This window comes from Poecilia formosa, unplaced genomic scaffold (assembly GCF_000485575.1).
Source record: "Poecilia formosa unplaced genomic scaffold, Poecilia_formosa-5.1.2 Scaffold17, whole genome shotgun sequence".
NCBI lineage: Eukaryota > Metazoa > Chordata > Actinopteri > Cyprinodontiformes > Poeciliidae > Poecilia > Poecilia formosa.
The window spans coordinates 2,177,097-2,193,559 of NW_006799956.1; the positions used below are offsets into that span (position 1 = coordinate 2,177,097).

Genomic DNA, 16,463 nt, shown 5'->3' on the forward strand with positions numbered 1-16,463 from the left:
GCTGAAAGCTGCTACGATGTTTCATTCTTTATGGCCACTTCATTCAGTGAAGTTAGTTTGCTTTTCTCTACCTTACTGACACACATCCACTCCCCCCAGTGACTGCTCACATGTGCTCTGGCATTGCTTTGAGGCCCAGGGTTGAGGAGAGAGAAGGAGGAGGAGGAGGAGCAGCGGGTTGGGGTGTGCGGGGCAGGCCAACTCCTTCAGCTCCTCTTCCCCTTTCCCTCGCTCGGACCTGTCAGGCAGGCGGCCAGGGGATAATGTGGAAATGTGGCTGGCTGGCGTCAACTTGATTAAGTCTGCGCACGTGTCTCGGCAGAGAGGAGACCCCGGGCTTAATCACCCTTAGCCTTGACACTCTCCTTCTCTCTCTCTCTCTTTCTTTTTCTGTCTATATCTCCTTGTTTCTTTTCTCTCTCTCTCTCTCTCTTTCTCTGCCTTTCTACTCCACCTACTCAAACACTGAAAAGCGGTTCTTCCCGCTCTCTCTTCTGCACTCTGACTCTTTATTTTCCTCCCCTACCTTCTGTAACTGACTTCACTTTTGTTTATGAAGCTCTTCTTTCACTCTTGTTTTTTCTTAATTTGCTGCTCTTTCCTCCCACTCCGTCATCTGTCAGTTCAAGCATTTAAGGACCTTTAAAGTGAGTGAGTACGATATCTGTGAAAAGTCGGGTTGCACCCCATATTGTTTAGTTGATCACAAAGCAAATTTTCCACAATTCTTCACAGCTCTATCTTGCTTCGCCTCCTGCATAGAAAGGATTTTCTCTGTGGTATTTCCACCCTCCCTGGACTGGAAACTGGCCAGCTCCACCGTTCATGCATCTCTGCTTTAACTGAGCTTTGAATTTATCACTCGCTTAATGAATACATATTTCGATTTCAAGTCTCGATTCGACTGGTTCTGAGTTGACGCTGGATTGTCACGGTGAAACTGAGACTGTGGCGTAACGACTAAAACAATCAGAATGAAAGTACTTTTCATGTTTGTGGAAACATCAAACCAGATGTAATTGGGCTATTGAATTTCAAAGTAATTATGTGGCGAGAGCTGTAGGCCTTTTTCCCCCTGTGTGCAACATCGCACATCAGCTTTCCTCAAAAGCAGCTGCTTTCATTATTATTATTATTTTTTTTTTTTTACTTCTGGCTAAACTAGCAGTCTAAACCATCCCTCCCTTTTCAAAATATGACAGCAAAGTACAACAAAAATGACCCTGAGTTCTGATTGATGAGCAGCTGAAACCCAAATGAGGACTTGGGCGTCACGTTCAAAATAACATTTCCAAACCTGGTCAAAGAGTTTCCTCTCAAGCTCCAGATTTTCTTTCTTTGTACTCCAGGAATCCACTACTGCGGTAAAGATGTGTCAAAAGCCTGAGGATGAATTCACATTTGATCTTTTATTGAACTTAATTGTTACTCCGTGACTTCCTCCTTCCTTCTCAGAGATGTAAGGACTTTACTGGTGAACATGTTCAGTGATCTCCCTGTGCACACGTCGTCGGTAACATCCCACTCTTTGTCCGTAGGGTTTACCGCAACCTTGGCTCACCCTTTGTAGATTTAACGACTTCCAGTTTTCTGGGGACTCCAATTCTGGTCTGTTTGTCTACAAAGCCCGGTCCGTTTCAGAAGGTGTGAACGTCCATTCAAGCTCTGATTGGGACCAAGAAAAACAAAAAGCAAACTCTGGTCCCTGTTAGGTCGAAGTGAACTCTGGTGCAGTTTGAATAGATATGTGAATGCCAAGTGGACCAAGAGCAATAAGCGCACCGTGGCACAAGGCATTCTGGGCAAATGCAACCAAAACAAACCCATGATGAAATGAGAAATCTTGTTTGTTTGTTTACATTTCATGAAGAAGGAAGTCGCGCTCATGTCTTCTTCAGAGGTTTTTGTGTCATTTTCTTCAGCGGTCCTTGCTGCAGCGCCGCCACAGGTGAAGGGGGCGAACAGGTTTTTCAAAGTAAAAAGCCTTTGACACAGTGCAGTGTGAAAGCGAACTGCAGCAGCTGAAAATGTAACAAATGTTGCAATTTTGGTCCCCAACCGAACCGAGTCCACCAGACTATCAGGTGCGAAAACACAAAAAGACTGTATCTGTATGACAGCCAGTTTGGGAGGCATATCAAATGTGTTTTACTGTCCTACCATCACAAATGTAAACATGCAGGGTTAGCTAAGCGTTGCATTGGTCAGATGAGTCCTAGTGCATTTGGCCGGACTCGCACTGTGTGTTGACTGTGGAGAATCTGTTTCTCATCCAAAGTTCTTGGGGGCGTGTTGAAGCACATGCCGCCATTCAACCTTTAACATTCCAGGAGATATTAAACCAGAATCTACCAGGAAGCTGAAAACAGATAATCATTTCATCACTGGGAAATTTAGCACAATTCTTCAATGATTATTTCAGTCTGTGGACCTGAATCCTATGGAAAAGCTGCGTGATGAGCTGAAGAGAAACGCCTTTAATGGAACGACTTTGGTGAATCCAGACGAGTTTCTTAAAGAGGAAAGGTCAAGTATTCCTTTTGCTTTGCCTTTTACCATTTGGAAAATTGTAAACGTCTCCTAATGTTTAAGGAGATGAACAAATGCTGAAAAAATGGACCCCATGTTGGCTTGTTTATGGATTATGGCCCTGTGGTAACTGCATATTTAAGTTTGATCCAAACCAACTATTTATTACAAGTGGGAACCATATGGGTTGAAGATGTGTTGTGCAAGTTAGACTGAGTTCCTAATACCTGTTTGAGACCCAGTTAACACCCACACACAAACCGTTTGTGTGAAACAACACAAGTGGGTTGTGATAGTTCATGATGGCTGGGAGCTAAAAAAAAAAAAAAAAAAAAAATCCACAACTGAGATCATCTCTTGACTCTAAGACAAGTGGACTGGTGCATTCTAATTACCTTAATCTTCTTTTGTTTTTTCGGTAATAAAATCTCTAATTAAACCTCTTGTGCTGAAATAATTTTTTTTTCTTTTGTTGAAGTCATGTTTCTGTGCTGTTGATTTATGCCGGACTGTCTTCTGTTTATGGCAGTCATTCATCAGAAAACATTTCATTTCGGAGTCACGGATCCCTGATATAGCTCCCTCCCGGTTTCAGCTCTGTAGTTGCGGGCAGCCGCATGCTGGCACAATATAAACAGCAGATTCTTGCTGTGCTGCACAAATGACAATGGCAACAAACAGCTTTGTAATTATTCCAATTTCCTCCGCAGTCGCTGGCTTTGAAGTGGCGTCTCAGCGCAGCATTGTATGAAAACAAATAAAATCCTGAAATGATTTTGTTTCTAAAGTTAGCGTCACATGAGTGATATATGTTTAGCTTTTTTATTTTGGAGCGCAGTGACAAGATTGCCTCTGAAGAGTTGGGGGTATTGGGCAGGGAGGTGGTCCCGAACTGAGATGTCAGAGTGTCACGCACTCCCTCTGAGATTAATAACCCTCCACATTTCGCCGGCTGTGTTGTGCAGATTCCAGCGAAAGCCACACACATGCAAACGCTTCACATTCAGATGGCAGCACGCTCCGTCCGCGCTACCTGCCTGTGCGCTGAGTCAGCAGGTTTAACGCAGCAGCAGCTCCATCTATCACGCCGCTTTCAGTGAACTAAGTGATTTCTATTGGTGCACGGCGCTGGCTCGTCAGAGATCCCACAGCTCGGATCCAGCAATCCAGCCCATGCGTTGATAATTTCCCCTGAAAAATTGGCTGAGGACAAGCCTCCAATTATGGTTTTGCACCCCGTTCCCAGCGCCTCTCCTCAGATAACGGCTCTCATAACCGAGCTCTTTGAAAACAGAATGAATCCCCCGTATACTCCTTCCTCTGTTATTTGGCCAGGAAGGTTTTTTTCTTTCTTTCTTTTTTTCTCTGTAAAGTTTTTTTTTTTATTATTTTATTTTTTCCCAGTTTTGACATAAACGTTGCGGCACGTTGACAGATAATCAGCTGATCTGAAGCCTGCTTATGCTTCGGGACGTGACGGATAAACGTCTCTGAGCTGCAGCCTGTTATTTAATGTTCCGGGCAACGAGCCATCTCGTCCTCGTTGCTTGTCTGCCGGTGCGGAGTTGTGCTACGAGGTCGTTTTTCGTCGACGTTGTGCTAACAGGTTGCACAATTTCTTATGTCATAACGTAGCAATGTTGTATCGTTTGCAATGTTTGACCTTGAGCTTCATAAATGACCCTGGTGTTGTTTTAATAATACAACTTCAAGGTAAGAAAGAAAGCCATGGATTTTTTTACAGTGTCTTCCAAAAGATTTGACATCCTCTGAATTTTTTTTAAAGTTTCCTGACAGCACAAGCAGTGGCGGAGCTAGACTTTTGTCATTGGGGGCGAGGCTATGTTAGGAGGCCAGCAAAATTTGTCAAAACAAATTTTGTTGGACGATAATTTGTCCCAGGAATGATAATATTGCAATATATAAATCAATATAGGTCACTTTTTTGTAGTGATGGCTTCTTGTGTATATTTTTTTTCTTTTTTGCCATTTATGTAAAAATATATTCATGTTCTCTTGTTCTTAATGTTTACCTTTTGGTATTTTTTGATTGATTCATCTTTTGGATGCTGTTTCGGTTTTAACGTCGACTTTGTTGAGCTCCAGAACTGGAAACTTGAGTTCTTGTTGCTTTAAAGTTGGGCAGCCAAGTTGCTTCCCAGCTTTTTCCTCATATTTTCCGGTCATCGTTTGCCCTCCCACTGCAAGTAAACGTCACGTCTTTTTGTAACGCAACCTCAAAAAAAGGTCAATCAACGAGAAGCGCGCCAGAATCAACTGTGGCGCTTTTGACAGATGTACTTCCTTCTGCAGCCACGATCACTTTTAATGGGACAAGCGGATATATTTGCCTTTTACACTGACACCGGGTTTTAGATAACAGCCTTGCCCTAAGGCCTCAAACAGACTTCAAATGTTGACACAGCTGCCCAATAGCACTTAAATATCACAGCGCTAGATGAGAGGCGTTAAACCGAGCGCATTTCATTTTCAGAAGATCTTGAAGCCGTGACAAGGTCTTATAATTTAGCCGACCCCCTGCTCACTCCCCCGTTCGCATTAAGAAGGTCGGTCTGACCAGACGGAGACGACCCTGAGCGCCCTGATCTCCTCCCCGCCAAACTCCAATGACTTGCTCTGTTTACACTGTCAAAACAAATACGATCTTAGCCTGGAGTCAGCAGAAACAGTCTGGCTGTTCTTCTGTGGGCAAACATAAGAACTGATAAACCGGTCACTTTACTGATATTGTCGAAATCCAAAGTGGTCTTTTAGTGTTTAAAAAAAAAAAAAAAAAAGTTAACGTAATGAAGAAAAAAATGAAAATGGGATCTTGTAATGTAATTGGCTTCCTTATAATCCTCAGCTGGCAGGAACCACCTGGCAATGATAAAAAGACTCACTGTAATTTGTTTACAAGTGGAACTTTGAAGGAGTTGAGCTGCGTGTTGCTCTAAACGTGAAAGCATGAGCATGGATCTGTTTGCTGCTAAATGTACATATGAATTCTGAATTGTTCAAACTTACATTGTAAGATCTTGTTTGTATATTTGTTATTCCTAAAGCATGTTTTGAGCATCTTCAAGAGTTAAAACCAAAAATGTAAAAGTAAATAACTCAAGAGATTTAACTGGAAAATCAATAAGAAATAATCTATTCTGAAATTTAGCTATGAAGCCTCCGTTGGACTTTTTTGACCTTCCCTATCTTTGCTTCACTGCTTCTCGATCAGCTACGCAATGCTGATCGAGAAGCATTCCAGTGCTCCGTCTGGAATTTCTCCCATTCCGTCTGGAATTTCTCCCATTCGCTTGGATTCCTCCAGCAGAATTTGTTCCAGGACTGCCAGTGAACAGAAGGAGAAGTTGTGAAGGATGACGTCGATTTTCTGTGCTGTTTTTAGAAATGTGGTCTGCCTATAGTTTTAGCAATGGCAACGGAGGAAGTGAACGAAGCCGTTCAGTCCGTGTTGGACACACCTCCAAAGATGGTTGTTTACTGCGCTGGCAATTTCTGGTAAGCTTCATAGCGTCCAATTAGTGCATTGCCAAATGTTAGCGGTAAAATTGAAGACCTTCGCCAATCGTTTCTCAGAAGCCGAGAACCCAGACCCTTGAAGTGAAACGTTGAACAACTGGATATTAAAGCAACTTTGCCAGGTTATTCACAGCCTCTTATGTGACCATAAATCTGCTTGCTATTTATAATCTCTCCACCGCCCCAACTCTTTCTCTCACACATACTATACAGTATAACATAGGACATTGCCATTGTGTATTTTATTATTCTTTTTATACAGACTTATGAAAAAGCGAAGAAAATGGGCATTTTAAACACACATGTATCAGATATTTTTATGTTTTGCATAATTTGTATCCCAGTAGCCCACATCTGTACAGTGCTTTTTGCTTCTCCCGACTGACACACTGGGAATACATGTTTGAACCATTACTTATGTTTTAGGTAATAGAATATAATATTATTGTCATTGTAAACAAGACGCACCACATCATGTGTGCCCACGTTTGCATGAAACCAGATTGTTTCTCCTATCTGAGTCTGCCTCCCGTCCACAAACACATCTGCTTTTCAGGACGACTCTTATCAAAAACAGAGCAAACATTTGCATCCCTAGAGCCCATAAATCTGTCACTTCTCATCCGAACCTCACTCACTCAAGCTCCGTTTGACTGATTATATTGTTCATTTTACTATTTTTTTCCTCTTCCTTCATACGTTCGCCCGTCTTCAAAAGACAAACTGCTGTAGAAAAACCCAATTAAACGTCAGTTTTTAGCTCCAGTCCCTCCCCACTGCAGTCCCATATGCCACACATGAATGAGAGAATAATGCTCTTTTGTCAAGGAGCTCAGTTTTATAATCTAAAGCCATTGGCTTATGAAGGGGAAGCCCGTTTGCTTAAGGTCACCCTTCACGTCTTCCTTTCTTTCTCTGTTTTCTCCTTCCTCTTCTTCTTCCCAGTCTTCCCACTGGCAGGATTAAGGCCAGCAGAGCCGGGACCGTCGCCTCTCGCTGGCCCTTGCTCCCAGAAGTCCAAGGTGGTGCTAATTGTGCCTTGACATGCAGACGCACACAAAACCGCCCATGAACAGCCATGTGTGTTGGCATGACCAACCGCTGGGCTCATGTGCTTGGATTACCAGAACACTGTGAAAGAAAACCTGTTTAATCCAAACACGGTGGTTGTAGTGGAACTGAAAATGGAGGTGGGTGGGTGGATGGGGGGGAAGGGCTTCGGTGCTCCTCAGGCATTAATGCCAGGGGTTATCCCCGAAAACACTCTTATGAAAGGAAGGAGGGGGGGATGAGAACAAGGGTCCTTGCAAACCACCTGACCTCACCTCGCTTTTCCTAACCTCTGAAGGCTGCCCCCGCCCCACCGAGGCGTGAGGGACCCCCCGATAGGCGGCAATAAATAGATTCTTTCTCTAACATGTCTAATCCAGCTAAATAGCAACAAATCCTATTAGGCCATGAATCATAAATCCTTCCTTGCCACCTTACCCCCTCCTCCAGCCCTGGAAGCCGGTTTCCCTCCAGATCTTATAAAGATTCAGCAACATGTTCGCTCATATCCTAACACTTTTGAGCCGAATGTGGATTGACTGAACTCATGTGACATTAGCTGGGTTTCCATTACGAATGTGCGCAAAACTTTGTCGATATTCCGCTAATGTCACAGTAGCGGTGTTACCATTAAGTAAGAAATGCAATGAAAATCGCACATGAATACGTTGGTTTATGTGATAATAAGTAATTAAAAAGCGCCATGATCCTCCAGCCACTTCCTGTCGTCGTCTTCGTGGTTTGCACCAGTGGAAACATCCGGTTGTTGATCTTGTGACTCGTGATGCAAAAGAAAAAAGTGCTTCCAGTGCAGCCAAAAAAACTCGCCTCATTCTAGCGCCAAAACTTAGCAAAGTTGTTTTTTTTAAGTTGCTCTGTTTTCATTAAACGAGTTGATTTTCAAAATGCGAAGTGGGAAACTATGAAGAAATGCTTACAGTATAGAAGGTAATGTATATGTTTATTGCTGCTACCGTTACTTCTGACTGAATGTGGCAGTTTTTGTCCTTTTTTAATTGACTTTGTTTTGTTTGGACCATTACCCCCTCTGGTTTTGGATGCTCTGCAGCTGGCCTTACTGTTTTTTACTTTAGGATAGTTGTTAGGATGCACAACCATGGCAACCATTTGTGTGTTTTTTTTGTTTTTTTTACACCTGGAAGCAGATGATTGGCATCCTAAAAATGTTAAACTTCCATCTTTTTTTCCAGTTTGCAACTGTTAAATTTCTCCTCAATGCTACTTAAATACACAAACGTCAACGTAGTCCATCTGAATAATGAGACGGTTTAAGTTAAAGAGACACGTTCCAGTTGTTGCTATAATTAACTTCAGTATTCCACTTCGGTGTGCAGAAGTAAATTTTTTTTCTCGTTTCAGTCCATATGAAGAAGTACTTCCAGAGCCTTAATTATCTCTAATCTGTAATAAGAGACAGGTGTGGGAGTGTATTTGTAGTTGATGGGTCTGACTGGTTGTAAATCCTTGAAGTGGTCTAATGGCTACCTGCATCCTTACATCAGGACTGAAGAGACTGAAGAGAACGTCAGACCACCAACTTAGCAACCTGAACAAAAAGGAGCCAAATTAATGGGGATAACACATGATATTATCACCAAGAAGTAAAAAAGCTACTGGAACAGACTAGGCATAACATTTAGACCAGAAAGTCTAACATGGGGGTAATAACCACCAAATTACCCAGCGCTCCATCTCTCTAATTAGACCCCACTTAGAGGATAACTTCACTCCACGCCCTTCTCTTTCAGCTGTCTCCATCTCCGCTCTGCAACATTAAACCTCATATTTTACTGGTTTTATCTCCATGGAAACCATTGTCGCACACTGATCTTTTACTTTTTTAATGCAAACAAATCCCTCAACAGTATGCATTTCTTCTTATTTTTATTCTGATTGAAACAGGTACTTCTAGTAAAACGCGAGTTGAAACGGAGATTTCAGAGTTTTAGATCTGGATCGCTCATCGTCACTCTTGTCTTCACACAAAGTGGAGCTCAGAGTCCAGAGGAAGTCAGCAGAAATTGGCTCTTTTTGTTAGTCGTGCACCTCTGCAGTGGGTTGTCTGTGTGTTAGGTCAGAGTTTTGACCTCTTCTGATTTTCTGTCTCATTAAATTAAAACAGCAGGATTTGGACTGATTTTTCGTTCTTCTTTGTTTGTGTTTTTGGATGTTGATATTTTATACGATTCCATTTTATTTGCTGTCGTTCTTTTGCAAGTGAAGACATATATTTTGCAGGTTTGAGAGTAAAATGCGGCACGTTTAATTCAGAGCGTACAGTATTTCTCGTCTTTTGTGTGTTTGTGGTCACGTACATCAAACGGGGCGCTGGGCTTTGATGTGGCTCGGTGACTCCTAATGCGCCGCTTATGTCCCGATCAGGCTATTCATAGCTGAATGGCGGATACTGAATGAAAGCCTTTTGTTAAACAGCAGCATCACCCTGTATGGAAGTTGTTTTCTGTTTTTTTTTTTGTTTGTTTTTTTTTTGTTTTGTTTTGTTTTTTACAATTCGAATGAGATAATAAAAAAGCAGAGGAAAAGACCTGTACATACATTGTATATCTGTAACTTTTATTTTACCTTTTGCCATATTAAAATGCTACAACATGAAACCGCTGCTGCGCATGCTGCAAAACAGATTGTTGCTAGGTAACTAAAAAGAGTAAATGAGTTGTGGAAATTGGCCTGAAAACGTGTGCCGTTTTAACTAGTCCAAGGACCCCACTACTCACACATTTAGAGTTTTTTCTATTGATATTGATCATGTATCTATCACGACAGGTATTGATATTATTTTAGCATCTTTATTCTCTTTCAGGGGGGAAATTGGTGTTGCATCCAGGCATTTCCAACATACAAAAACAACAAAAAAACTCACAAATGTGGATATCCGATTGCGCTGGGTACAAAGGAGTGCTTCCATCTGTTCCTCTTACTCCATCAGCCTGCGATCAAAGCATATCTAAGTGGACCAGTCAAAGTACACACCCAAGTCCAGTTCAGAATTTTGGCTTAACTTGAAATGCTGTATGCAAATTCTCTCCATCAAATCTGACCAAACGTGAGTTATTTTGCAAAGACAAACGGTCAAAAAAAAAAAAACGAAACAAAGCCTCTGGATGTGCAAAGCTGTTTTTCACACTTTATTGTTATTATTCACCTTCAGGCTATAATGTCATTTATCTTACTTATTCCAGATCCACGTTGCCAAGGATCTGCTACCATGTGTCTCCAGCTTTTGTGCTTGCCACGTCACCCTCTGGCATTTCTTCACTTAAAGCAAACAGTTCTTATCTCCCAAAGATACGATGGAAAGCTGTCTGATTTTGTGAAGAACGGAGAAAAAGCACATCTCTCTGACAGACCAAAGCACCAGCTATCAGGCTTATCTGTCACACACACACACATCAGCGCAGAGACAAACACACTTCAGCAGTCTTTCTGGGCCCTGACCATTGCACACTGATGTCTGAGGCTGCTTGTTTTTAAGGTTATTGCTGTGCACCATGGAAGCACAGGATATTTGACTGTCCCCCTGCCAAAAAGAGGGCCTGGGGGCGTTTGGGCGTTTGGAGGGGGTGAGGGAATGGAGAGAGTTGCCACTGACAACTCGGAGATCTCCAAAGTGACCATCTGAAAATGAAAAAGGAGAAAACTTATTAAAAACGGAGGGGTCAAGAAGAAGCCCTGGGGGTAAATCAGTCACTGTTTTTGGGGGGATAATTAAGAGCTGTAGCGCCTAGCTAGCTTAGAAGCAACTTCTGCATTTCACCAGATGAAAAATAGCGTGTCTGCGGAGACGGGAGCCGAGGAAGGTGGTTTAATCCTGTGCATTAAAATACAAATCGCTGCCCTGAACCAGAACAATGGACGGTACATTGGAGTCGTTGTGGGGGGGAGGGGAGGTCTGAGCTCCGCCGGCTCGAGAGGAATCCCCAACCCGTGTCTGCAGGACGAACCTTCAGCAACGTGAAAGAACGAACACGGAGGCTCGGGGCGATGGCTAAAGACGCAGAGTCAGCAGTTGTTGCAGCAGCACAGAGACGCGGGACTTGTTTGGTTTCTCTGCGCGCCAAATGTGTGCTGGAGTCGGCGCGGTAGACCAGAGCCGCTCAGCGTTCTCGTTTTTATCACACTTGTCCTCCAAACATGTGTGTGCATTTGTTTGAGATGCAGGAAATGGGAGGAGGGCGAGGAGGGAGTTGTACAAGCATCAGAGCCCCACATGTTTTTTGTTTCCTACACATGTTCTCCTCCTGCCTCCCCCCCCTTCCACCAATAACACCAGAATGTCCAAGTCACACAGAAAGCAAGGAAAACAACACGCATATCTCTCACTGTCGACACAGAAAAGAGCGAGGAGTGGGTGGTCAGCATCCTTCTTTTTTCCTTTCTTTTTTCCAGATTAAGGCCTCCCACTCTTTATGTTTGGTATTGTTTGAGTGTTTGAGTATTTCCCTCAAAAAAAAAAAAGAAAAAATGTGCGATCCATTGCTCTTTGATGTTCCTGTTTTACGGTCCGCTGTCAACATATTGTCTCTCGAGTCTTTTTGTCGTCCCCTTTGCCCTAATTAAGACCTCAAAGCGACTTGTTGACTCCACAGAAGACCTTATTTGGGGAGGAGGGTGGAAGCCATGTGTTTCCTCATGTCAGCTCGGCGTCCGTGTGTGTGTGTGTGTGTGTGTGTGTGTGTCTGCTGCGACCGACACGTTGCGTGAGAGGTGTGCACGACGCACATGTATACAAAGCACAGGCTTTAACACAAGAATGAGGTTATTCATTTACAGCTGGAGGTGCTTTTCAATGGACCGAAACATCACTCCACCTGCAGACACAAGGAAAACCTAAGAGCACCTCAAACACACTCACTCACTCATTTATTAATATATATTTACATATATATATATTTACATATATATATTTAATATGTTGTGCTATTTTTCATTCTCAGGGCTGTAGCTGTGAGAAAAGGGCTTTGGTATCTTATGTTAGCGCTTAGCATGGTTAGCATTACTGAAACAGCACTCTCTGTGTGTGTATCCTAGAGATTGTATATTTTCCTGTAACTCTAGCATGTTCCATGTCACGGTTTAAAACCTCAAAATTATTTCCAGTTCCAGTGTGGAGTTTTCTGTTCAGGATGAAAGCTCACTTAGTCTTTGAGACGGCGAACTTGAGTTATTACGCCACTACGTTACTCGAAAACGGTCACAGAATGACAGTATTAACGCGGTGATTTCTTGGGAAATTCGTCGCCCAGTAAAACTTGCTACAGTGACAAGACTTCCACAGCAGCGTCTCCAAAGGTCTCTCACAACAGCAGCAAAAATAGCTGTGCATTTTGACTGAGGAGTGATTGTAGGATGATTTTGTTGCCACTAACTGCAGCAACGTCATCTGAAAACTGGCAACACTGCTTCTTTCCCGTCACAATATAAATGAGCCATCTTGACTCACTAACTTTAAAATCTTCTCTCAGTAATTGTGTCAACACTGGAAGAGCATTGTTAGTCACTGCTCATCGGTTCTGACTGATCTGAAGGAGATTTTATATTTGAGCTTCAGGGCAAATCAAACTGGAACTCGCCCAGTTATGAAGCTGTGTGCAGCTTTCGTAACACCTGATGTGTTTTGCAGTCTTTTACGTCACATTTGACTTTTTTTCCCTTCTGTTCAGCGTGCGGCTTATTGCACATCCAAATGATTCAGTACAAGTAAGCCAAACGGCCCTGTGTTGAAAAAAACAAACTGAGTTGCATGCAAGGAAGCCATCGTGGCATGCAAGTTTGACTGCGTGCGTGCGTGTTGTTTACATCCACTAGTTTTAATTTCAGTGTTCCACAGAACCCCAGCATTGGCCTGTCTTTCGTGTTGACACAGATGTGCGGCTCTGACCTGAGGGACTTATGTTTTTTGGACCCTTTGCGGTGCAGATGGAATCTGTTTTGCTTCTCTTTCACTCTGCATAAGGTTGCAGATTTAATGCCGTGACCTACAGGTCAGGTTCAATGAGCGGGATGAGGAGGCGGCAGCTGCAGTGCACACAGCATTTTTATCCTCATGCCTCTTTATCACGCGTTAGACCCACATTTAATGCACCTCGCCGTTGCACAGTTCATGCAATACCTGCAGGCGCTTAAAACGCAACAAGTCGAACTCAAGTGTGCATTTGTGTTTCAAATTAATTTTACGCCTGAGCTCTTCCTGAGCGACAGTCTCTTGTTTTGTAACCTTATTCCGTCTCGTTTTCTCATCCCAGGTTATCCCATGCCCAGAGGTCTGCTGTGAAAGTCCTGCGCAGAATGCAGTACTTCGTGGCCAGGAGGAAATTTCAGGTAATATGAAAAAGAAATCCCGAGAGGGGGAAACAGGAGTTAGAGCAACGGCAGATGAGAAGGTCAGATTCTGAGTGGAAGCAGTGTGTTATGCACGAAGAGGAAGAGGAGTGTGTTTGTGTCCAAATACTGAGCCCCACTAGAGACGTTTGAGAAACAATTAAGAAAAGAAAAAAAAGATTCAGTAAAAGTTTGTGAGAACAGAGAATCTTCTTCTGAAAAATGTGATCGTCACTTTATGGAAACTATTCAGTGACGCCACTCTTCTGATGTCCAGATAAATTAAACATGCACAAAAATCCTCAATATGATACAAATGTCTAATTAACTGTAATTTTTTAAATCGTCATTTGTAAATCAGTAGCTAACTCACATATTACATAAATCATCTCCAATTTCCAATGTTTTAGTTTAAATTTTTGTTATTTTGACACCAGTGGAGTTAAGATAATAACAGGAAACGCCAGGATATTCTCTAACCTTTCCACTTCCTGTAGGGGAGGTACTTACAGTATTTACAGTGTAGGATTTCCAAATGGGCTCCAGCCAGATACTCTTGCAAAAAAACCAACAAAAAAGCAAAAACATTTGTGTCACATCGTAAAGTTTTTCCTGAATTTCACAAACGTCACTCTGGGTTTTCCTAATCCTTTGCAGAATTCACTAAAGGGTCTCGCAAAATGTCTCTTAAAAATTGGGGGGACAGTTGCAAAAGTAACTTTAGATTTTGCTGAATTTGTGCTCTGCCTTGTAAAAGTATCTCAGACTCTCCAGAACCTTCACTGGTCTAGCAAACCCTTCATAAGGTCTTGCTAATGCGTCTTGGACTTTAGCACAACTTATACAGGATCTCACAAAAGCAAACATTCACTGGAACTTGCTAAAGAGACTTGGGACTCTTGCAAAACCTTTGCAGGATCACAAATACCTTTCTTTGAATTTCCTGAAGAAACTTGGAATCTTGCAATAGGCTCTCACAAAGTCTCTGCTGGAACTTGCTGAAATAACTTGGAATTTTGTAAAACCTTTAAGTTGATCTCACAAAATTAACCTGCACAAATTTCACTGGAACTTGCTAAAGTAACTCGGGGATCTTGTAAACCTTTCCAGAGATGTCGTAGAAGTGTCTCTCTTTTTTTCCTGTTTTGTCTTTTGTAGGGTTCAGTAATTCAGCGTAAAGTTCTAATTTGTGAAAAAATTTGCCTGTCTGTCTTTATAGTCATAATGCATTTATCATAGGAACGTATAAAACTACAGCAGTGCATGGCCCTATAGTTGTGAAGCCTGCATGTGTTGTTATCTTTTTCAAATCTTTAAGGAAAACCTGCAGTAACATGTGCTATTAAACACATTTATCTTTAGTAAAAGTTCCCTATCACAGTTTCTCTGACCACGGTTTTTTTATTTATTTATTTTTTATTTTTTTTCAGGTGTTCTGCATGTTTCCAATTACGGGCTAAGTGGTCTCAGCTGTACAGACCATAGTGTGTCTAGCAGGGATACCCTAAAGGGTTCACCGAGTTCATTCTGATACCCCCTGTGTCAACGTCACACCACACAAAGCTGTGAAAGGACCTTAACACGATTGCTCTCTACATGACCATGCGCCTCTCTGTGCGCACACAAACATACGTATGCACACGCATGCATGCTCACACTCACACAAAACACACATTGAGCTCACAATGAACTCTTTGCACCCACCGGGGTTGGGGGATGTTTTCAGGGGACCGAGCAACAAGAGGTTGTGATTGACAATGGCTTTGTGTCCCACCATGTGTGCGTGTGTTTTTATTGTGTGTGTGTGCGTGTGTGTGGATCCGCAGCAAGCTCGGAAACCCTATGATGTGCGAGACGTGATCGAGCAGTATTCCCAGGGTCACCTTAACATGATGGTTCGCATCAAGGAGCTGCAGAGAAGGTGGACGCCTCGACTTTTTGTCCTGTTTCTTATTCTGATGCCCCATAAATCTTTGCATGGATTTTTAGCAAGTTTCCTCGATATTTTATAGAAAAAAAAGAAAAAAAATGTTTAAAGTTATGTAAATGATTAAGAAATATATGTTGTGAGTGCAACTGGCTGTCGCTCTCGTAAATATATCCAATAGGAACAGTGAAGTTCTCATTTTTGGGAAGAAAGACGTAAAGTTTCTTTATAGCGAGCATCACAATATTGGCACTCATGATGGAAATTAAAAAATAAATAAATAAAAAATGGTTGCTATGGGAACTTAGTCAAGTTTATTTTTATCGCACATTTCATCAACAAGGCAGGTCAAAGTGTTTTGCAATTATGAAACGAGCAATAAACATTACATTTTGTCAAATGCATTCACCAAAATCATTATTTCTCTACAGAGAAATTTTGGAAAGCTTGTACACAAGCATGATTGACAGGTCTAAGACCCTCCTCCTGACTCTGATTGGTTGTTTCTGACTGAGTGGTGTATTCCTGCAGATAGCACTGGGAGAACTGGGAGGAGATGGAGAAGCTCCATATTTTCACACGTTAATTGTCTCACACTGTCACCACATTGTGAAATTTTAACAGATATGTAAAAAACAAACAAACAAAAAAACCAGTTTTTAAAATAAAAGTTACTTACTGCAGCTTTAAGTGAACGATCAAAAAATGCTTAGTGTGGTTTGAGGTCAATAATTATGGCAATGTTATTTCTTATGCTTTTTTTTAACCACGGCTGAATTAATAAACACCAATTTGTTTCATTTTTTTCCAAACTTATTTGTAAGATAAAAGATGTTTCAGCGTAATATTAGTAGACAGAATAACAACATCAATTTAAGACAAAAAAAAACAAAATACATTTGGAAAACAACACAGATACGATATAAAAGAAGCAATAACATGAGTAGCAAGAAATTAAAAAAATCATAGTTTTTGGCATATTTTGTTGTATTTTTAATGTTTTGATAAACGACAATGTCACTAACAGTCTTTGTTAGTGATCCCAACAATGTAAAGTTTC

The 16,463-nt window shown here is 41.9% G+C and overlaps 1 protein-coding gene across 1 annotated transcript in view; it reads left to right on the forward strand.

The window, feature by feature from the left end:
* kcnq1.2 (potassium voltage-gated channel, KQT-like subfamily, member 1.2) overlaps positions 1-16,463 on the forward strand; it is a 207,503-nt gene that overhangs the window by 112,368 nt on the left and 78,672 nt on the right. The window contains exons 15-16 of the mRNA XM_007546747.2: positions 13,401-13,476; positions 15,303-15,397. Of these exons, the coding sequence (XP_007546809.1) occupies positions 13,401-13,476; positions 15,303-15,397 (171 nt within the window). The remainder of the gene's footprint in view (positions 1-13,400; positions 13,477-15,302; positions 15,398-16,463) is intronic.